This window comes from Mus caroli, chromosome 3 (assembly GCF_900094665.2).
Source record: "Mus caroli chromosome 3, CAROLI_EIJ_v1.1, whole genome shotgun sequence".
Taxonomy (NCBI): domain Eukaryota; kingdom Metazoa; phylum Chordata; class Mammalia; order Rodentia; family Muridae; genus Mus; species Mus caroli.
The window spans coordinates 110,627,865-110,651,881 of record NC_034572.1 but is presented as its reverse complement, the minus strand read 5'-3'; the positions used below and the strand labels follow the sequence as shown (position 1 = coordinate 110,651,881).

The 24,017-nt window shown below is 40.8% G+C and overlaps 1 protein-coding gene across 1 annotated transcript in view; it reads left to right on the top strand.

Moving 5' to 3' along the window:
• The window catches only part of Palmd (palmdelphin), a 50,805-nt gene extending 27,424 nt beyond the window's left edge, over positions 1 to 23,381 (top strand). The window contains exons 4-8 of the mRNA XM_021157760.2: positions 14,327 to 14,441; positions 14,582 to 14,615; positions 14,733 to 14,843; positions 17,500 to 18,600; positions 23,002 to 23,381. Coding sequence (XP_021013419.1) covers positions 14,327 to 14,441; positions 14,582 to 14,615; positions 14,733 to 14,843; positions 17,500 to 18,600; positions 23,002 to 23,045 — 1,405 coding nt within the window. The 3' untranslated portion in view covers positions 23,046 to 23,381. The remainder of the gene's footprint in view (positions 1 to 14,326; positions 14,442 to 14,581; positions 14,616 to 14,732; positions 14,844 to 17,499; positions 18,601 to 23,001) is intronic.
• The last annotated feature ends 636 nt before the right edge of the window (positions 23,382 to 24,017 follow it).

Genomic DNA, 24,017 nt, shown 5'->3' with positions numbered 1-24,017 from the left:
CCCAGGAGAAGGCTACTTACCATGTCCTCTAACATACTCAGCTCAGAGTTTCAGTCTGCCTCTTAAAGGATCCCTGCTCATTGTGTGACCTGTGAATGTATTACGTCACGATTGTTGACATGGATTCTCTGACCTCTTAGTTCAGACAGCCATGTGCACAGACATACAACCTGGTATAGACACCCTACTCTAACACTTCAATTGCTGTCCTGTACCCCACACTTAACAGGAAATCCAGGGCTACACACACACACACACACACACACACACACACACACACACACGAGTCTGCAAAGGAGTTGTTTTCCCAGCAAGTTTTCATTACCTTTCTGGTTCCTTTCCTGCACCTGCCCTCTAGTTCTCCATGACAGAATTGCCTTCAATCAAGCACCTCTCCAGACACTCTTTACTTCTTGAATCGTGTCCAAAGACCTCTGACTTTAATTGGCGCATGCAGAGTGCCTGACAGAAATGTCAGAAGTATAAAATGTAAAAGGTTAACTGCCAAGGAGAATGAGGCAAACACCCCACATTCCCTTCGAGAAGGATAAGCTAAGCTACTTATGATTAAATGTTCTCAAAGCTTTTTTTCTCACGTTCCCAAGGACTCTCCTGACCTTTTGCCTTCTGTTAATAAGCTTTCGTTGGTGCCCAAATAGTTAGAAGCTGTTCTCTGCGTAGACGGGAGTCTGGGCAAAGGTACACGTGAAGTCCTGTATTTCTGTGAGACTCTACATCATAAGAAAAGCCAAGACGTGGGCTGTGACAACAGCTGAAGCCACGTCCCACAGAACTCAAAAAAGCCCTTCACACAGGGAGACAGAATATGAGACAGTGCATTCTGCTCACTATCGGATAACAGGATACCACTTGGTTAGCTCAGAAGAGGGGAGGCAAGATTCAGTGACAAAAGGAAACCCAAACTATTGGTGTCAAAATATAAAGTGCAGTCTTTCTCTGTTGCTTAATGATCTTATGTACCTAACACAGGGTACGTGCACCTTCATGGAACTAGTGCCTCATTGAATAAGCAAGAGATTTGGATGTAAATAGCATATTCTGAATGTTTCTGCCTTCCTATTTTGACCCAAATAAGTGTATCTAATACCATATAGCAGGGACATAGCCAAGCTGTTCTCTGTGACAACCTAAGAGGGAAGAGAGAGAAAGAGGGGGAGAAACGCACCCCTTGTCTCCTTAATTAAAGTTCTGTTGCCTAGGAACACTTAAGAAGTTATTCTGAGGCGATTCCCTGAGTCAGGATCATTCTGAACGTGTTTTTCGCTCTCCACGTTTACTAATTGCTTTACCAGGTTTGTAATCGTTCATCTGCTGTTGTTTTTAATGTCCCAGATAGAGTGATTAATTTTAATTCAGGATCCTGGGTTCTAACTTAACCAAATAAGCTCAGTAAAACCCAAACCTCAAGGAAAGAGAGAGAGAGAGAGAGAATGAATTAAAGAGAGAATTAAAGAAAGGAAAAATGGCTGCTCATCCCACCAAATGTACATATATACCCCCACCACAAACACACACACACACACACACACACACCTCTATGTACTAATAATGGCTCCGAATACATAGACATTAACAGACTAATAAGAGTGATAGCTGATAGGCAGATTGATAGATAGGTGAATGGATAGACTTAAAAAATAAAATAGTGGGCTGGTGAGATGGCTCAGCGGTTAAGAGCACTGACTACTCTTCCAGAGGTCCTGAGTTCAAATCCCAGCAACCACATGGTGGCTTACAACCATCTATAATGGGATCTGATGCCCTCTTCTGGAGTGTCTGAAGACAGCTATAGTGTACTTACATATAATGATAAATAAATAAAATAAAATAAAGTAGTGAATACCTTCAATAGTAATGAACTGAAAAAAAAACCTTAAGTTTTCAAAACCAAAAATCATAAGCACACAATTATCTTTGGGTCAAGGGGAAGTCATAATGGTAGGCAGTGTGCAGGGCTCTGAGTTGTCATTGGCAAGTTTTTACATGTCACCATCGCTTTGCTTTCTTTCCATCTGTTCTTGCTCCTTTATTTTCTCAACCCATCCCCATGCCTTCTCTCTTGCCCGTGCCTAACAGTCCCATCTCATGCCATCAGAAACAGAGACTGAATGATAACTCGCCCTAAATAAATACCTGCCACCGGAGTATGTTGACAGGTAGATTAGAACAACTTCTAGGGGTCCTTCCATGATACCTTTTCAACCCAATGATACCGGTATCCCAAGCACTATTCTGAGCCATCCTCTAAAGGCGGTCCCAACCTAGTTTTACACTTAAGGCAGGACAGGACAGAAGGTTATAAATTTGGTAACACCCAGGCCCTGGGAAGGCTGACTGTAGAGCTACACGTTCTTGAGTCATTTCACTGAATTTGCCTTCCACTCGTCTGAAAACGACTCTAGAGCAATAAAACTCCCTGAAAAGGCACACATTTGTATTTGTCTCTCTTTAGATCCTTTACATTTTCAAGGTATTTTTACATTTTACATTTATTTTCTCATACCAAATGGCATTCCATGCCTTAAAACAAAAATTTAAGAGCCTTTGCAAGAATGTGTAAATCTTTGTCTTGGATGGGGTAAGAAAACACAGAAAAAAGCAGGAGGTAAATTATCTTCAAGGATCTATTCTCTAAGTCTTAGTGACAGAAAATAAAATCTTCAAAAGCTGAGACATTGCATTAAAGGAAGGAGCTGTGCTGCCATGGGGATCCAGCTTTTCCTTTTTTAAGGAATATTTAGCAATTCGAAGACAAACCATACCCACCACTTGTATGAACCACACCCACCCTTTTCCATAAATCCTTTGTCTGCCAAGTATTGCTGAGTTCATTTGGACCACCCACAGTGAACTGGCCCGGAGTTGGTTATCAAATGTTATATTTGGATCGGAAGTTACACTTGTTGATTTTCAAATAATAAACCCTCTTCTTGAAATTGTAAAAGTAACTTTTATTCTCCAGATGTAATTGTCGTCTTGGAGGCTTACTGATGAACAAACTCACCCTTACTAGTTCTTTCTGAACTCTGACTGGCTGATTCAACTCAGCTCTTCTGGCTCAAACTCCTCTCCAAGCTGACTGATGCAAACTAGCTCTTCTTGACTTCTCACTGAATTGCTCTGCTTGGCCTCAAACTAACTCTGGCAATTTGTTCTAATCTTCTGGATCCTTCTTATTCTCTGGCTTCAACTGCCTATCCTGGCCTGAACTACACAAACTGTACAAACTGAATGGAACTTGTGAACAAACACAACTTAACTCAACTTTTTTGCACAAACTGCACTATCTGAACCAATTCCCAACTGACTCTCCCTACACTGCTCTTAAATTGACTCTCTTTCCTGTTTCTCTCATGCCTGTTCTCATGAGAATTGGGTGTATCCTACCTCTGACTCATTCTGTCAACTCTTTCTCTGATTTGTTACTTTTTCTGCCCCTCAATTAGACATTACTTTCAAACATGCTACTTCTACAAATCAACTCTATCTTTATTGTTTGGGATTAAAGATGTGTACTAAGGGTACACATGTATTCTAGCAAGGGAGATTAAAGGTGTGTCATGCCAACTAGATCACACAGTTCTAGAAGGTCTTTGGATGTGATCCATTGCCAGAGCAGCCATGTTGCTAGATTAAAGATCCTCAACATGAAATCAAGTAAGAACAATTAAAATTAAGAAACAAAGTAAAACAGAAGTACATGGAAAATATAGAAGCTACTCTGTGACAAATGTTAAGGGTTACAAGGTGCCAAGCCAGTGGCCATTTCTAAATGAAGAAAATTAATAGCTATGTAGATACCTGAATATCCTGTCCCACTTCATTGAATAGTTTCAAATAGCTTGTTTGCTAGAAATGTTTTTCTCCCCCAACCCTTCCCTAACTGTCCTCTTCTTCCTCCTCTTCCTCTTCCTCCTCCTCCTAAGATATGTAGCTGTTGCTGGAATTTACTATGTAAACTATGCTGGCCTTGAAATATCAGAGACCCACCCACCTTTGTTTCCCTAGTCCTGAGATTAAAAGCAATTAGGCCCGACCTTCTCCTAATTTTTAACAACCGTCGGGGGAGGAGTAACTAAATCATAGCTGGGTGATCTTGAGTTCATGTACAGTGTACTAGCTGAAACAGTACTTGAAAGTCATTTGGGAAACTCAGGACACCTACGCAGAAATCAAATCAAATTATTGTTGCAATTATTTTGCTTTTGTTAAGTGATTGGCAAGTGCTACTGGATTATCCACATGCCCTAATTAAAATCTACACAGTCCACTTCTGTCCTGCCAGATCATTTGAGAAGCCTAACCAATTCCCTTCTGCCACACCAGCCTCTAGTGTGTGTTTATTGGCATTAATTTGAAAATGATTTCTTTAATAACTTGCACATGGTATGTATGATTCTTTAAAAACCAATTTTGTTTCTTATATTCTTTGATGAACGATACTCTTAAAATTCAAAACCTTACTCTGATTGGTAGTTTTCTCTATGAACTCACTCTACCCTAACTGAACAACAGCAGTGGCAAACCATGAGAGTCTCACCAGCCCATCCAACAGTTGTGACTATTTACAGATTTTTATTAGAAGACCGGGCTCACCCTTGCACAAGCTGTCCGCATATGGTTATAAATTATTTAGCTCTCTTAAACATCTGCTGTTCCCAGTCCTCAGCAGAGACTGACATTTGTTTCCATACCATTGTGCTGCCTCACAAGTTCTACTCATCTGACAGCTGCATTGTGTTCCTTGCCCTATTCTTAAATGCTCAGGATTAGAGACAACAAATCTAGCTCCAGGCAAAGTGCATGTTCGCCATTATGAGTGCCCTTTTATTCTCTGACCCACAGCATGTGACTGTTACACTGGTAGGTGAGGCTTCAGCAATGCATGGCTTTACCTACAGGTCTATACAATGTGTATTATCTTTTTGATATGCCTTTATGCCAGGTGAGCAAAACGAATAGATCCATTCTTAGTAAAGATGCTAAATGTTTGGTGAAAAGTATTAGTGCTTAAATGTTAAAAATAAAATACTTTTAAAATCTCCTAGTTGATTTGCTTACATACCCTCAATTATATTTTTGTTTGCTTATTTTTGAGATGGGGAGGTCTCACATTATAGCCCGTACTGACCTTAATTTCATAATAATATTTCTGCTCTTCATCCTGGGTGCTAGGATTACCCATGTGCCTTGATCATAGCGTCAATCTTATTATATTTTTAATATTTATTTATTTATTTATTTATTTATTTATTTATTGTAGGTATATATGAGCACTGTAGCTATACAGATGGTTATGAACCTTTATGTGGTTGTTGGGAATTGAATTTAGGACCCCGCTTACTCCAGTCAGCCCTGCTTACTCCATCCCAAAGATTTATTTATTATTATACATAAATACACTGTAGCTGTCTTCAGACACACAAGAAGAGAGCATCAGATCTCATTATGGGTGGCTGTGAGCCACCATGTGGTTGCTGGGAATTGAACAGCACTCAGTGCTCTTACCTGTTGAGCCATCTCACTAGCCCACAACATATCTTTAACCTTTGACCCATTACTAGTAACCAATGTCCCCAGTGGAAATCATCTGACTAAGGTTATAGTTGTGTATAAACAATAACATCCACTAGTTTCCAAGGGGATTCACTCATAAGTTTTGATTTAAGAATTAATAAATTAGCTGATAGTGGAGCACATCTTTAATCCCAGCACTCGGGAGACAGAAGCAGGTATATCTCCCTATGAGTTCAAGTCCAAGCTATTCTACAGAGCAAGTTCCAGGACAGTCAGAGCTACACAGAAAAAAAGCCCTGTCTCAAAACAAAACAAAAAAAAATTTTTTAAATGTTCTTTATTCATCTGAAATTTTAGCCATTTAATATTGTCATGTTGTTAATTTTTTCTAAGTAAAAAGTATCTAAGCAAAAATGTATGAGCTGTTCATATAAACCATCACTAGTAGAAAAGCCTTATTTTTCTTTTTCTGCTAGTTTATTACCCAAAATGCAAAATACTACTGAAATTTTTCAGCTCAATGACAGAAACTCAAAATTTGTCACATCTTGATTTCTCACCCATGAAACTATACAATGGTTAGTACACTAGTTTTCTTGATACTAAATGTTGTTTAGTATGAAATTTAAAATCCCACACAGAAAAATCTTAACTGGTAAACATTCAAAAAGAGAGGACAGCAGTGTTCTGAGAGGTCAAAAAGTCTCTGCTCCTTCCCGTTTGCTCCTTTGTATATGCTTGGCCGTATACTCAAAACCACTCAAAATTCACCATGGTATGGGAGAGATAAAGAGAAGGCAAGCTGCTCTATTTTAAGATTATGATCTGAAAGCTATAGACACTTGCTAATATCCTACTGGGCAAAAGAATTAGTCATGCACACCATCTAAATACACAAAACAATGGACATCTGGTCTACCTTCAGATAGCCATCGCGGCATATGAAACTCATGGAAATGGATTACTAAAAAGAACAGAAGGGTAGATTTGAAAGCAGGGGTAATAACGTTATCATAATTCAAACCAGGCATGGTGGTGCACAACTATAATCCTAGTACTAGAAAATGAAAGCAAGAGAATTATTGAGAGTTCAAGGTCAGCTTGGTCTATGTGCAAGTTCAGGGTAGGCAGTTGTTACATAGGAAGACCTTGACTTTTAAAAAGGAAAAGGAAAACTTCAATTAGGATTTTTTTTTTCTGCCAAATTTTACTAAAAGACTTGATCACAAATACTCCGGTAAAGGTAATGGTGCTAGGGAACTGTTAGGTTTTTCTTCCTAGAACAGCACTTTTCAAGGACAGGGCTTAAGATGGAGGAGGAACTCCTTAATAAGGACAAGCTACTCTGTTCTCTTCCTCAGTCTTCTGAGAAGGGGTGAGCCATCTGTGAAATCCCAGTGAATGAGTTAGTGCCGGGAGTTTCATATTCTACTCTTCACTTTGTTACCATGAAAAATAATACAACCCTTTTTTTTTTTTTACTGCCAGTCAAAAGGAATGTCACATCAGAGTTCACAGAAATCAATTTTCAATTTTGAGACTTATTTCCACAGTGGGTAACTGAATAAGACCAGGCAGAGATTTGCTTTCAGATTCTATCCAGCCTCATACTGCCTATGAGCCGCAGAATCAGTTGCCTATTCGGGTGCCCTGATTGCTCATATACTCAATGGAACTAGAAAGCTACCCTTAGGTGGCTATAAGGTACCTAAGGGCCATAGTTAGTACTGGGTCAATATAAAACACTTGTTGAACATTTTTTTTTAAATCACTAACATGTCAGAACTGAAAATTTTTGGCTATAAGCTTTTAAATTGGACTGGTTATTTTAAATTGGTGGTTATTTTTTTCCTCATGAGTTTCAGTCTGTTTGGATCCTAATGGTGAACTCCATCAAACTGTTAGTTCTTGTTAGTGCCAAAAAAAAAAAAAAAAAAAAACCTGAAAGAGATAAGTGGACCCTTGGCTGTAGAAAAATTGTCATCTGAAATATCCTCTTCTTGACATATCCAGAATGTAGGTGCAGTCTTTTTTTCTCAGACAAAAGAAAAAAGTTTTAAGTTTTCTTGTTGGAATTGGATTGAGGATATTATCTTCCAATCATTAAGGGAGGTTATTACCACAGAGCACAAAATGAAAACCACCTGTCTTCACGTACAGAACCTTTAGAAATAGCCCTCTTTCCCCCATGAGCAAACAGGCAAGGAGAAGAAAGATTGCAATAGTGGATAGCATCGAGAATGCTTTCTCGTGTACTCTACTTATCTAAATTGGCACATGATGACTGACCACCATCTCTCAGAAGTTAAGAGAGATACTGACTCGTCCATTAGGTCCTGCCTCATAGTCCAGAGGCACCACAAAGGAAATCCCCCCACCCCCACCCCCGCCTCGGTGGCCTCCCTCTCACCAAACTGCATCAGCAATTCAAGGAGTTCAGTTCCCATTCTGAAAGGTTATACTTTCTAAAGACCAGAGAGCAGCACTTAAGGAAATTCTAAGCCATCTACTCAAATGCAGTCAGGTGAAGGTTGCTGTTAGCCCCAGCAGCATCCCCGTATGATTTTCTTCTTTAAAACAAAAGTAACTCTTATGAATATTATGCATATGCACCAATATGTATAGATATAGGAATATATAGCTATATATACATGTATGTGCATATAAATGTGCACATATGCACGTATATATAGCTTCTCAATATCTCAGCTAATATTTTAAATTTACTTTCATTATTTTATGTGTATGTGTGTGTTAGTTTGCATGAATAGGTATGTGCCATGTATTCAAAGAGGTCAAATAAGGTCATTGGATTCCCTGGAAGCAGAGTTACAGATGGTTGTGAACCACTGTGAGGGTGAGGGGAGCTAACCCCCTCTGTAAAAGCAACATGTGCTCTTAACTGTAGAGCCATTTTTCTAGTCTCTCAACTCCTCATTTATAATAGCTAATTTCTTCCTCTTTGCCAAATATTTATTTGGAAGAGGTTTGGCCTGAGACCCTAAAGTAAACACTACATTACTTAACTTTTAACACAGAAATAAATATGCTCTTATACGGCCATTGAATGGGGAGAGGTTGACAGACAGATGCACACAAATGTATATCAGAAAGGAAAAAAAGAACGGAGACGATGATGAAGACTTCAAAACAATGTGATAAGCACATCTTTCCTAAGACATGTAACAGGAAGACGGCCATACTCCACCAGGCATCATCTTATGAGATAACTGTTCCTGTGCATTGTGTGATATTTAACAGCATCACAAGCCTCTGCTTGGTAGGTTCTAGTGGCACTCCAGTACCCAGTCATGACAACCAAAAGGCATCTCCAGACTTCACAAACATCCTAGAGAGCTTTGAGAACCACTCTACCGGGCATGTTAAAAAAGAGAATCTTGCCTTCTGGTTGTAACTCTATCATACATCTTAATGGTTCCCAAACACCTAGGACGTTGAGAGTAGTAATTAGCAGACCACCTCCCTTTCGATTATTGACCTTTTCGATTATTGACCTTTTGATTATTGACCAGTTACATTTGTGGGTTTCCAGTTACTGGGGTCCTAACAATGGCAGCATCCTCTCCCTCTCCCCCTCCCCCTCCCCTACCTCCCTCTCCCTCTCCCCCTCCCCCTTTCTCTCTCACCTGTAATCTATAATCTACCAATAAATTCTGGAAGTTCTCTCTTTTAAATACTCTCATGACTTCATCATTTCTCATTTTCCTAGAAGCAACTACCTTAGACCAGGTCATCTTTATCCATGCTATTAACAACTAAGAGAGAGAGGAGGGGTTCAAGAGAAGATTGCCTTTCAGGTGAATGATTAATGGCAAAGCAAACAATATGGCAGATGTCTAAAATAAGAGGTCTCAGCCGCACCAGACAAAGCAAGGTGTCTACTCTTGAAGGTTTTCAACAGAAGAAAGTATCTTTCACCAAGAGGAAACAGGCTTAGTTAATACATAATCTATGCACCAATGATTGAGGTGGGAAAGCTGGTCATACAAGACTTAAGCTAAACAACAAGGGACACACTTCTCTGTGTATGAGAGTAGAGCTTGTGTTAATGTGTGGCACATGGAATGTGCCATCAGTCAAGACATCTTTGACCTCCAGATTTCAAGGGATGGAGCAGGAACGGAATGTGTTCCCACCCTGCCCTTAGCCATCCCTGCTACATAGAGAGTCTGAGCTCTTAATTACTGCTGAATCCTAAGCAAGTAGAGCGACAATGAAAATGCCTAGTTCTTTATTCTTGGTCATTCTCTTTAGATTCCCACCACTAAGCAAACATCCAATCTTTTAGGAAGCTTTCAGAGAAAAAAAAAACCGAACCTCCTCTAACATTTATCTCCCCATGGTATCCATAAATAACAGACATAAGGGAGAAATCAAGATGCAATAAGAAAGAATTGAGTTTTGCACTCAGTGGAAACTACATGAGACAATCTCCATCAGTGTGTTCCTCCTCTGAGAGGCTTCTAAGCAATTACCACCAAGAAGCTTCCTTACTCTCCTGGTTGAAACCAAGGAGATGAGAACACAGGGCAAGCATTGTTTTTTGTTTAGTTTTCACAAACATCGTGATGTATCATTAGACTGAAGACTCCTGGTAAAGTGACATCCACCCTAAGCCTGGAGAAGCGTCACAAACATTCATTAGCAAATGTTGTGATGGTCAGCAAGTCTCCAGCCTCATATTTTTATCACATTATTCTAAAAGCATTCATGTGACTCATACAGCATTACCTTATCCTCTGCCTTTTCTTCAGAGGGAAATGATATCCAACATATCATGATTCACCAAGATGACACTGGCCAGGCTGACTAAGAACTAAATCAAAGAGAGGCAGACAGGAAGAAACGAGAGTTTGCTGTGCAGTCTACTTCTTTTGTTTCTTAGTTAAGCCTTGGTGGGTATTTAACATTGACCAGACCTTGGTATTTTTTAAAAATACATGTTTATTTACTTGTTAGAGGGTGGTAAGGTGTGTCTATGTGTACTGCCGTGTGCCTGTGGAGGTTAGAGGACAGCCTGCAGGAGACAGTTCTTCCTTCCACTGTATGGCCATAAAGAGTGAACCTTTACTCTCTGTGCCATCCTCAAGCTTGGAATTTTTATCTATCTCTTTTATTTTCTACGAAATTGATATGCATGTGGGATTTAGGAAACCCACGCATATGGCTATACATACTTACTTCCAAATTCATGTCTTCAAACCCAGACTCCTCTGGGCACTACCTTTACATCCAGAACCTTTGTATAGCACCTGACTGAGATTTAACCCAGTCCACCAGCTTCCTGCCTTCATCTCCCAATTTCAGTTCAACCAGCTACATTTGTGGGTTTCCAGTTACTCGGGTCCTAACAATGGCAGCATCCTCTCCCCATCCCCCTCCCTCTCCCCCTCCCCCTTTCTCTCTCACCTGTAATCTATAATCTACCAATAAATTCTGGAAGTTCTCTCTTTTAAATACTCTCATGACTTCATCATTTCTCATTTTCCTAGAAGCAACTGCCTTAGACCAGGTCATCTTTACCCATGCTATAAACAACTAACCTCCATGCTGCTTTCTCCAGCGCGGCCTCCCATCCAAGGAGCAACCAGTGCAGACCCTGCTTCTCCTGAGAGTGACATGACAATAGACACCCCCCATCCACAAACCTTCCTATGTCCAAGACCCTATATGTCCCTGCTACCTGTGTCTCCCCTCAAGTTTATTAGCTACCTTGCTCTCTAAGGAGCATGTTTTTATGCTCTGCACTCATTCATTGTCACACACAACATTTGTATAAAGAGACATCATCTCCAGAACAATATTATGTGCCCTTAATCCTGGAAATCCATTATGCTTTTTTATGGGAATATTTTTCATATAGAAATATATATGTGCTTATATACATGTTTGTTAAATGTATAATATATATGTAACTAGGTGTTATATGCATATTCAAACATACATACAGGCATACATATGTACAATTATTAATGCAGGAGTTGGCAAACTATGGCCTAGAACCCATCTAGCCCTGGTCTGTATTTTTATGGACACAAAATAGGAATGCTACACACACACAATTGAAGTGTTACACAGCACAAATAAAGGGGAAACAAATGAATGAATAACATAACCAACATGTGGACTATAAGCCTGAAACATTTTACATCAGACCTTTCGCAGAACAACCCTGCCAGCCTGGGTATTAATGCACTGTTTCCTGCTAAAATATCAACCTCTCCATTTTTTACTATCATATCAATATCATATAGAATAGTTCCTGGTACAGTGAATACACTCAGTAAACATTTTATGTGGATGCATAAATGAATGAAGACAAAGATTAGTCTCCATGATTAGTCTCAGGTCACACTGGAAGTTGGCAGATGAAGCAGAATTCAAGCCTACATTTCTTTCATTCCACAGCGGGGGCTGAGATTTAAGAGTCTTTGAACCTCCTTCATTTCTACCCATGTTCCCCTTTAGACCTCGTGTCTAACACACTTACTGGGAAGAGAGCCCTTAGGTGGGTAGTGAAGGGGGACAAAGATAGAACATGTTATGGAAAGCCTTGAGATTCCTCTCGAGAGCGGGCTCATGCCTGCCACCTGCCACCTCCAACTGGCTTACCTAAGCATCGTCATCTCTCCTAGTTTCACCTAACATCTGAACAAAACAAGGCAGATATTGTTATTCTCATTATGCACATTGCGAAGCTGAGTTTTTCGGAGGTTAAAGAAATTGACTATAATGCGTAGCAAAGACTCTAGAATCCAGATCTACCACTTTTAGTCATTTTCCACTCTACCAGAGTAGCTCAACACACATTTCCTAATTCGGGACTCATTTCATAGTTCTGCTGATGGGAGAACGCTACCAGATACCTGGAGGATTTTTTTCTAATGCCAGGCATCTCCTAGGAAACCAAGGGTACTATAAGTCACTTGAAGTTGTATGACGTTCAAGAAAACCGCCTCAGCTATAAATGACCTTCAAATGCTCAGAGACCACATCAGTATCAGACCTGGAGTTAACACAATGAGTAGAGTGGCCAAGACAATCACATCCTTGGATTTTTAATAGTGTGACAGTGGCCTAAGATTCTGGAGCAGCCAGTCCCATGCTATCTTCAAGAAGGAGGCCAAGCAAATTGACAATTATGTTAGCTGACATGAATATCCACAGCTGGTGTCTCTTGGACCAGCTGTCATGTCAAATCAGCTGTCCTCCGAGGCAGCTGACTTGTGAGCTCAGAGTGTCTGGCAAAGACTACACGTGGTTCATGGCTAGAAGAGCCAGCCTTGGTAACTGCAGCTGCCAGGGTCTGTGGAATCACGCAGAGCAGACGGTCCTGAACTTCATCCGCATGCTGGTATGAGTTCAGAGTCTGTGTAACAGTCCATGAGTGTACCTCTTTGTCAGTTCCTTTGCACATTATCAGGCTATGTGTATCTACTATCACACCACAGAACATGAGACCGTTATATTAGGATCTTGTCCATTTGTCCATCTCTCCTTCCTACTCAGAAAAGAGCATAGTGCCCAAGGAGCTTAAAACAGTGTCATTTCTGATGTCAGAATGGACAAGGGCCAGGTGTGGTGGCACACTTCTTTAATCTCAGCACTCAAGAGTTTGAGGCCAGCAAATCTCTGCAAGTCCTAGGCCAGCTTGGTCTTCACAGTGAGTTCCCACACAGCAGTACAGTTGACTGTTACATGGTGAGACTATGTCTGTTTTGGGGGTGATGGGAAGGGATAATGTTTGAGACAGGGTTTCTCTGTGTGTAATCCTGCTGTCCTGGAATTCACTCTGTAGACCAGGCTGGCCTTAAACTCACTTCCCTCCCTGATTTTCAAACCACATTGTTTGTACCTCAGGCTAGCCTCAAAGCCTCAGGCTCCCTGCCCTCAGCCTCCAGAGCTCCATCATCAAGCCTGTGCAGCCACCTTCAGCCTAAGGTGCCTCTTAATGGAATAAGTTATTCTGGTTTGTGTGGAAGCAACCCTAACCATTGCAACAAAGAAAATGAAGCCAAAGCCGAATGCTTCACTAACATGCTAATTAGCTTTCTCATCCCTGTGACAAATGTGCAACTCAAAACAGGAAGGGTTTATTGGGACCCACGGCTTGAGGAGATGCAATCTGTAAAGCCAGGGAGGGCACAGAAACGGGAGCCACCATGCAGCTGATCACACAGAAGACAGAGAGGGGCAAAGAGGAAGGGAGGGAAGGGGGAGAAAGAGGGACAGAGACAGACAGACAAACAGACAGAGAAAGATTGAGGGGGAAGAGAGAGAAGAAAAGAGAAGAAGTGAGAGAGCGAGAAAGAGAAAGCAAGAGAGAGTGAGATAGAGAGAAAGCAAGAGAGAGACAGAGAGAGAGAGAGAAAGAGAGACTATTTGGTCTGAGTCCAATAGTCATGACTATTGTGGGTCTCCTCATCTCTGTTAACTCTCCCAGGAATAACCCTCACAGACAAGCCTAATGATATGCTCTATTAATGTCCTGGGATTATTTAATCCAATTGGCCATCAAAATTAACCTTTATATCTGAGAAGTCTCTATGTAAAACTAAATAAAAGTAATAAGACTTGGATTAAAAACTGTTCAAGCGTTGGAAACCTTCTGCGCATTAGGTGTGGTACGAGATGTGAGACTGTGATGCTCAGACAATGCCACGTGCTTGAAGATGTCTCAACTGAGTCTGCATCTGAGAAAGATCCGTCTGAGACCCTGCATGTACCACATTAAGCATTACAAAATATATCTTTTTTTTAATGTCAGGCTTGAGAAAGAGATCCAAGATCTTGAAAAGGCTGAACTGCAAATCTCAGCCAATGAAGAGGCAATTCTGAAGAAGCTAAAGTCGATCGAGAAGACCACAGAAGACATAATAAGAGTGAGTGTAACTCAGCTGCAAACTATGCTGCCCTCAGAAGAGTCCACAAACACTACACTTCAAAATTCTTCGAAGTAGTTCTAGATGTGTATTCTGATTTTCTTAAACTAAGCTCACCATGGAACTCTTTTATCTTACAGTCCGTGAAGGTGGAAAAGGAAGAAAACCCAGAAGGTATGTTTTTAAGCAGCCTGTTTCAGGTCGAAGCGAGGTAATTTTCATAAAATCACTGGCCTTGTTTCACCATTATAAATATCTTACATGTGTTTTGAATTCACACCAACTTTACAGAGTCAATCGAGGACATCTATGCTAATATCCCTGACCTTCCAAGTTCCTACATACCTTCCCGATTAAGAAAGGAAAGAAACGAAGGACCAGATGACGAACAAAACAGAAAAGGTATGTGAGAACCTGCACTGAACAGCACGTTCATTTCAGGTGTCTTTAAGGTGTGTGTGTGTGTGTGTGTTATGTATGTATTGTATTATATATGATGTGCTATATATGTATTATTGTATGTATTCTATATGTGTTTATTGTATATGTTATGTATGTATTGTATATATTCCATATGTATACTGTATGTGTTATATATGTGTGTATTGCATGTGCTATTTATGTATTATCTATGCATGTATTGTATGTGTTGTATCTATTATGTATGTATGTATGTTTGTGTGTGTGTGTATTTGTCTTTGTGTGTGTGTGACTATGGATGCACATGGACCACAGCATTCATATAGAAATCAGAGGACAACTTTCCAGAGTCAGTTCTCTCTTCCTCCCTTGTTTAAGGCAGGATGTCTCTTGTGTCTGCCAATGTACAGCATACTGCATGTTATCTGGCCCATATATTTCAAACCAATTCTCCTGTCTCTGAATTCCTCCTAACCTAAGAACAGGTACATCAATCTGGCTCTTTTTTTAATGTTTGTTTCTGGAATTGAATTCATGTCATCAGGCTGCAAGTGATTTTACCCATCTCCTTGGTCCCCTCAATTTCAGAGTTTATATTAAGTCTTCACACCGTGATTATGCTTCCACTTTAGGCTAAGGTGCCTTGTACAAAGTTCCCAGGACTATGGGACAGATCCTGGGGCTTGCACCGTTAGGGTAATGAAGGTGGGATATTTATTCCATGCATTTCGATCCTGACCAAAATAACCAGGAACAAGAAAGATAAGACCTGAGACAGGCAAGAAATGCTTTAAAACTTCTCTGCTCGAAAATCTCAGCCAGTAGATATTGAGTAACTAAAATATTTTTTGAGTAAAAATGTCTTCTAGGGAAGGTTACACATTATTTACCTTCCCGAGATAATGATTTTCATAAAACAAATGCTGTAAAGCCTCGGGGAAAATGAAGGTTTGGCCACAGAGGAAAACTTTGGATTTCAGAATTGAAGGAGAACCTATTCTCTGTCTGCAGGGAGCAGTCTGTATTCCCTCAACAGATATTTAATGAATAAATACTATACACCAAGCCCACTTAGGCACATGGTAGGTATTCACCAAATTAACCATTTAGGGAGTACAGTGCAGAAAACTGAGGCAGAGATGTGAGGCGGGGAAACGAAGGGCAGGGATCTTGCAGATTTAATTGGGTACCCAGGGATAGCTACAACCCGTCAGGCAACAGAGAAGACAAGAAATACAAGATGAGCTATAGGAAAATAAACCAAAAGCAAGCACTCACACATTCTAATTCTACAAAGACTTGCTGTTCCCTCACCTGTTAAAATTCCAGCCATGGGGCTCTTGCCTGGGCCATGAGACAGACTCCAACTCTCTGCCCCATACTCCTTCCATCCCCCTCCCCCCCTTCACCAGTCACCTCCAGTACAGTAAAGATTGCTCTATGTTAAGCCCTCTATCTACTTAAAAGTGGTATTAAATTAGGGAGATAAAGGGGAGGTGGCTGGAGAGAGGGGACAGAAATTAAGAACACCTGCTGCTCTTGCAGATGACCCAGATTCAATTCCCAGCAGCCATGTGGCAGTTCACAAATATCTATAGGTCAAGTTCCCGGGCATCTGAGGCTCTTCTCTAACTTCCTCAGGGACCGGGCATACACACGATGCACAGATATACATGCAAGCAAAATAGCCACACACATAAAATAAAGTTGTTGTTGTTGTTTTTTAATTTTTAAATTAAATTCCAGCCTCTGTACTACTGTTGCCGCGTCTTAGCTTCCTCCACACTGTGAAGCCCTCAGAGCAGTACACTACCTACAGTGTCAGGAGGCAGCTGAGCTTCCAGCAAGGATGTGGCTTAACAAATTACCCTGCTAGTCAGTTCACCTGCTGCAGCCTACACTGTGGGGCTCTTCCTAAGTAAAGAGACTCTCCTTAATAAGTAAGCAAAAGTGTGTAAGTCTGGCTGGTCACGTCTATTCATTGGAGAGGATTATCTTTCGGTTACTTTGGAAAATGCCAACTCTGTGGGTTTATTTCTCTTACTGACTCCTTCAAGTCATTTTTCCAAAATGCTACATTTCCTAAGGCACCATGTTACCCAGAGTCAGTTGTTTTAGAACTAATTGGTAAGACCAGAAAAAAATTAAAGATGTATTTTATGTGTATATGTGTGTGCCTGGATAAGTCCACGCACACCACACGCATACAGGTGCCCTGGAGAGCCAGAAGGACTTAGATTCCCTGGAAGTGGAATTTAAGAAGGTTGTGGGCCTCCTCACATGGGTGCTAGAAATGTGTAGCTCAGGCCTTCTTGTAGAGACATCTCTCCACCACCCAAATCAGGACGATTTGTGGGGAGAGCTGGTTTATTTTTGCTGGTTTGGTCTTTTTGAGACAGGGTTTCTCTGTGTAGCCCTGGCTGTCCTAGAACTTGCTCTGTAGGACAGGCTGGCCTTGAACTCACAGAGACTAACCTGCCTCTGCCTCTGAGTGCTGGGATTAAAGGTTCGTACCTCCACCACTGGGTTAGAGGTTTTTAAATGTCATCTAAGAGACTGTCAAAGGGTATAAAAGTAAATAAATTCATTTATAAGAGAAAGGGGTGCTAAATCGTGTGTTGGATTTGTCTTTTAACAGCTTTGTATGCCATGGAAATTAAAGTTGAAAAAGATTTGAAGACTGGAGAGAGCATAGTTCTGTCTTCAATACCGCTCCCATCTGATGACTTTAAAAGTACAGGAATAAAGGTGTATGAGGACCGGCAGAAGTCAGTCTATGCAGTTAGCTCCAATCAGAACACAACCTACAACGGCACCGATGGCCTCGCACCTGTCGAAGTGGAGGATCTCCTAAGACAAGCCTCAGAGAGGAACTCTAAATCACCCACAGAGTACCATGAGCCTGTGTACGCCAATCCGTTTTGCAGGCCTATGACCCCACAGAGAGAAAGAGTTATAAGCCCTGGACCAAATTTTCAAGAAAGGATAATGATGAAAACTAACGGACTGGGCAACCATGCAAATGAATCTGCGCACAATATGACGGACGGGCTCTCAGAGAGGAGAAGCAATGGTCCCACTCACACCAGTCCCACTAGGCCAACACCTCAGCCCCGATCAATGGTTCAGCAAGTGGAAGAGATGGTCCACACCCAACAAAAGAGGATGGCCAGCCCTTGGGAAGAATCCAGCAACAGGCAAAACGAACACGAAGTTTCTCCAAGGATGGAACTGAGCCCCAGCAGAGCAAGCCCTGGGAAATCAGGACCCCAGTGTTCTTCACCCACTTGCCAGGAAGAGACAGAAGATGTCAGATATAACATCGTTCATTCCCTGCCTTCTGATGTGGATGACACAGAACCTGTAACAATGATTTTCATGGGGTATCAGCAGGCAGATGATAATGAGGAAGAAAAGAAGCTTTTGACAGGCTACGACGGGGTCATCCACGCTGAGCTCGTTGTGATTGATGACGAGGCGGAGGATAACGAAGGACAAGCCGAGAAGCCATCCTACCATCCCGTAGCTCCCTGCAGTCAGGTTTACCAGCCAGCCAAACCAACCCCACTTCCTAGAAAGAGAGCGGAAGTTAGGCCGTATGAAAACACAAACCATAAACCTCCTCACAAAAATTCCATCTCTCTGAAAGAGCAAGAGGAACGCTTAGGCAGCCCTGCCCGGCACTCTCCCCTGGATGTCCCAGTAGCTGGAGACGGGACTGAGGATCCTTCCTTAACAGGTAATAAAAATGACAAGGCATGCCACTGCTGTTTACTAATGTGACAGTCTTCTCCGTGCTCATGAACGCTCTGACTTCCGGTGTCTGTGACCACCTCATAAACTAATACACACTGGACAGCTTTTATTAACGCTGATCCGAAGTATTATCAGCAGAGCAAAGTAAGTCGCATCAAAAAAATAATAATAATAACGAAAGTGGAAACTCCGTCTTGCTTTGTTTTAATATTGCATTGGCTGCCTCTAGCTACTGGAGATGTATGTGTCTTCTGGGAGGGAGCAACACCACATGTATTCACATTGGGGTTGCTAATTAATGTGCTGATCATCAGAAACATGCTTTTCACAGCAGAATCCAATGACAACTACTTTCCTGTGCCTCTCTGTGACTTAAATTTTACACGTCAGTTAACAAGTAGCCTTAATTTTAAAAGGAAATAGAAGACACATACCATTTTCTTTGCATTTTATTACTCTGCTATATCTCCTTTCTCTATCCTTTTATAGGTTTACTAACGTTGGTTCTTTCATTTTCTACACTTTAAATTTTTTATCTTGCATCATCTATGACTCAATTTTTCATAGTCTTCTCCAACTTGATGTAGTTTTTTTTTCTATTTTCTATACAGCCGCATTTCACATTCTCTATGACTTTTTATGGCTTTGTATCTCTTGAGCTATTTTATCATCGAATGAAAAGTAACTGCAACACCTTTTTTCTATACTGACAGCTCCTCGATTTCAAATTCCTCGTTATCACTCAGATATCGAGACCTATTATCATTTATAGAAAAATGAATAAGAATCTGACAAACACAATTAGAATGGCTGGGTTTACCTTAGCTAAAATTCTAAGTCAAATTACACAAACGCACAGGTTCTAAACATTGGAAATGCAAAGTAATTGTAAATGTTGCTAATTGAAGAATGATCATTAAAAAGCAATAGCTATTAAGTACCAGCCATCCGAGCAAGTTGAACCTGGTAGTTTTATAAAAGTGTGTTAGGTCCTATGCAAGTCAAGATCTTTCTCCCTCGTCGAGCCATAAGCCCAATCTTGTTTTGCTAATAACACCATAATAGAGACATCCTTAAATTATTTAAAGTCCTTGTTAGGTGAACCCATCACAAATTTAATCACCTGAAGGATTTCTGCCCTCCCTCATGTGTCTTCCTCAGAATCTGGAATAACGTTCCCCCACAATGGAAAGCTGCAGAGACTAAGTCCCTTTCCTTTTGGAGAATTGGCTTTGATGGCTGGTCAAATGCTTCTTTTGAAATTCATTCTTAAAACAATGCATGTAACATGGGGAAAGGATTGCTCTATTTATGGTCTGAAGTATTGGCATGACACACTAAAATAAACAAACAAACAAACAAAAAACCTCCCTGTTTTGATGTTGGATTTTAGCCAGCTCTCCCAAACACCCCCTACTCCTTCTTCCCTAACCATATTAACACATTTACCCCAAGTAAAATGGCAGGAAGTGACTAACATTTCCAGACAACACTAATCATGCTACTGAAATAAAAGTATGAAAACAGGAAAACCTATTCCAAAGTAACAATACAAAGTCTTGCGCTATCAAACTAAGTATCTTGTGAAGAGAATGCTCCAAATTCCTTACCCTTCATTGTGAAATTGTTTTACGTCTCTGCCTTCCAATTCGTCACATAGATCACAGAGTGGAGGTGTTAGTTTGAATGAGTTTTAAAAATAAGGCAATCAGATTATATAAATGACTTCAGGGACCAACTGTACAGTGAGAACGTAGCTACCTATGAACTTTAATTTCACAAGTACATTGTACTTTTCAACATCACACATACACATACATGCATGCATACATATACATACATATACAGAGATAAATGCTACAATACTTAAAGACCCACAATTTAAGTCAATTCCTTTATTATAATACAGAATTCCTATTAAATACTAATAGTTATGGTAGGCACAATAATTAAGAATTGTCTCTTTCCATTTGTTGTAAATATACTTATCAAAATCTTATCTCAAGAGACATTCATAGGAGTGGGGAATATATCACAGTGGGTAAGAGCACTTATTCTACAAAATAGGGATGTGAGTTTGAATTCCAACCACCCATATCAAAAGCCATGGATGTGCAAGCCTGTAACACCACCATTGCAGGAGCAAGGATAGGCAGATCCAGCAGTTCGCTGGCCACCCATCCTAGCCAAAACAGTGAACTTCTGCTTCAGGAAAGACTCTGTTCCAAGGTAACAAGGCACGGATTAATAGATAAGGCACTTGATGTCCTGCTTTGGCCTTCTGTGCACAGCATACACGCAGTGCATGCATCACACACGCACACAGAGACAGAGAGACAGAGAGAGAGGCAGAGACAGAGACAGAGACAGAGACAGAGACAGAGAGGCAGAGACAGAGTTTCTCACTTGAAAAACTGTTAGTAGAAACTAGTCCAGCATGGATAGTCTAGCAACAGTATAGTTTAGTAAAATTTTGAACACTGTGAAACATGACAGAAATGTTTAGGTAATCTTATGTCTATCTGCTTGTATAAGCAAGATATGATCCAGACTCACCCACTATTATATGGCTTCAGTAAGTGCTCCATGAGATCACGGTAACCCTGACAACAGCGACTACACAACTTGCTTTCTTTGGTAGACCTCACACACCTATTCTTGTTCCGGCTCAGTTCTGTGATTATAGAGATATCAATGGTTCTTCGGGATGAAGAGGCAGAAAAACTTTAGCTCTGGAGCACTCGCACCCCCCTTGATTGAGAAACAGCCAGTAGGGGTCACAGGAGACTGAGCATGAAACACAAATCTCTCTCCCACCAAGTTTAAACAGCTAAAACTGTGTGTCTGAGTGCTTGGACAAAATCAAGACTGGGATCAGAGAAGAGCAGAAAAGAGAGGTCAAGAGGAGAACTGAAGGCACACTATTAGAGGAAGCATCCTTGCATTGACTGGGCATGCTTCCTCTCCACACCTCCACCTGGAATTATGGCTACTGCCACAGGCTTGGAGAAAGGGATCCAAGTGCTAGCTGACCTCACTGCATGCCCTGGGACACAGGGAGGACTCTATTTGCAGACTCTCAAGATGGGGCATAACTGTAGGGAACAAGATTCTGTCCCTGTCTTAAACAGACCTTTAAGCAATCCCTTATCCCTGCTCTCTCTCAGCATTGGTAATGCAAGAGGCCACAAAACCCACGATCAGCCCCCCTCATGAAGCCTTGCCTCCTGCCTGTACTGCTGTGGGGTTGCAGGCTCTTGCCCAGAGGTCACCACCCAGCAGCTTCCAGCAACAGAGCCCACCCATCCTGCTGGCTGGGCAAAGGAAATTCTCTCAAGACAGCCTGAATGCTGGCTTTGCTGTTAGTAGTGACTTTCCTCATCACTTTCAAGTGAAAGCGATGCTTTTAACCTCTGTCACAGAGGGAACATGGCATTGAAAATGACCTCATGACAATGGCAGGTCCCCATCCCTTCTCATATTTTTGTAAAAGGCCTTCTGAAGATAGGATCATTGCTTTGGTTGATGGGTAACTATGTGCAGCATAGAGATGGAGAAAAAAAAAAAAACATGCCTTCTCTTACTGTTTCATTAAAACAAAATTGTACAATTAGCTAAATGACTGCTTCTTGGGCCATTTTACACACAAATGTAATATTGCATAATGAATATAATCATTTGCTCAATGCCTTGAAAGCACCTGAAAACTTTTAGAACATGACAGAGGCAGCTATACCCAAAGGCCCTCGGTATTAAGGCATAATACCAGAACACCAAATGAGTGCTATCAATCCCACACCTACAGTTTTAAAAGGCTTCATCGGCAGTAGAGCACACTCAAAGATACAGCTGCCATTCAAAAGCATAATTACACACTAAGGCTTAATTATTAGTTCATCTCATTTCATACATAGATTTATTCTTGTCATTACCCATCCAAAGGTCAGAGGGCCTTTGGACAACCAAGCTTAATGATATTATTTAAAAATTTTTAATCACTAATCATAGTTTAAGTATGAGTATCTTTATTTTGGTTCAGTGGTACAAAGCTAAGGATATGCACAAAAGACAGACATTGACGTAAAGGAATATATCCAGGCTGAGAGTGAAAATACACGCCATCAGCCTGAACTGGGTTTGTTCTGCTCGTTTTTCTGACCTCTATAGACATAGGCTCCTCCTAGTTCTGAATCTACACCTGTCCTAAGTTAACCATAGCTCATTATTTCTGCTGTCTCTTTACGCTACTAAAACAATGCTCACGCTGTTGGATAAAACCATCTGAGGTATGTTCTCAACTTTCCTGCCTTCTATGAAATGGTCATTTAGAGTAAAAATCGTGATTCTTTTATAATTTGCTTTTTTTTTTTACTTTAATCTACAGCTTTAAGGATAAGAATGGCCAAGCTGGGGAAAAAGGTGATCTGAGAGCCGTGGTGCCCACCTGAATAACCTCTGAAGGAGAAACCACAAAATGCCTGAAAACTTCTCTTCTGAATTCTTTTATTTCTTGTCCCTAAAGTCCAAAACTATATAATTATACCCATAGTAAGTCACATAAATAAATAGTAGTCATTATTTAGGGGGAAATCCCCCCTCAAAAAAAAAGCTGGGACAACAAATGCTAACTTTTCCAGTTACTTGATGTGACTCAGTGGGGTCAGGGGAACCAGTATATTTTTATTGTATTGATACCAAAGCATTTCTAATAAGAGCTTGTTGAATTTAAGAATAAAGTTATTTAAAATACCTTGACTATCTTAACTGGCATGGTAATGTTGCTGATGCAAAAATCATACATAGGCACACCTCATGCCAAGAAATATCATCCTCTGACACGAATGCACCCTCTCAAAATCAGTAACTCCTTAAGATGACTGCATGCTCCTGCCAAAATCAATTTATTTGGCTCAGTTGAGACTCTAATGAGATTGCACACATCCACAAGGTGCACAGAACAACTGTGCTTCTGCTCTGCGTGTACTCAGGTTGGTTATCTTGCGAAAGCACAAGACGTTCCAGAAGACAACAGGCTCATTCATTCTTCTTCAGGTTCCATCCTCTCTTTAACTCAGTTCAAGGTGCAATTAATGATTGCAGCTTAAGGGCACTAGTAACGAGGCCTCCATATTCTCAAAAGGGCTCAAATCTGGTCCAGGTGAATAAGTTAGAATCTTTACATTAAAACTAGGAAGAAGGGTTTAAAGGGGTGACTCAGCCAGTAAAAGTGATTGACTTGTAAGTATGAGTTCAACCCCCAGAGTCCACGTAAAAGTGTTGACCATGGTGGTGTTGGGAGAGAGAGTCAGGAAGATCCCTGGAGCTCTTTGGACAGACAGCATTGTTCCGGGAAATATTTTTAAAAAAGAAGAAGAAGAAAAAAAAAAAGAACCGCCAAGT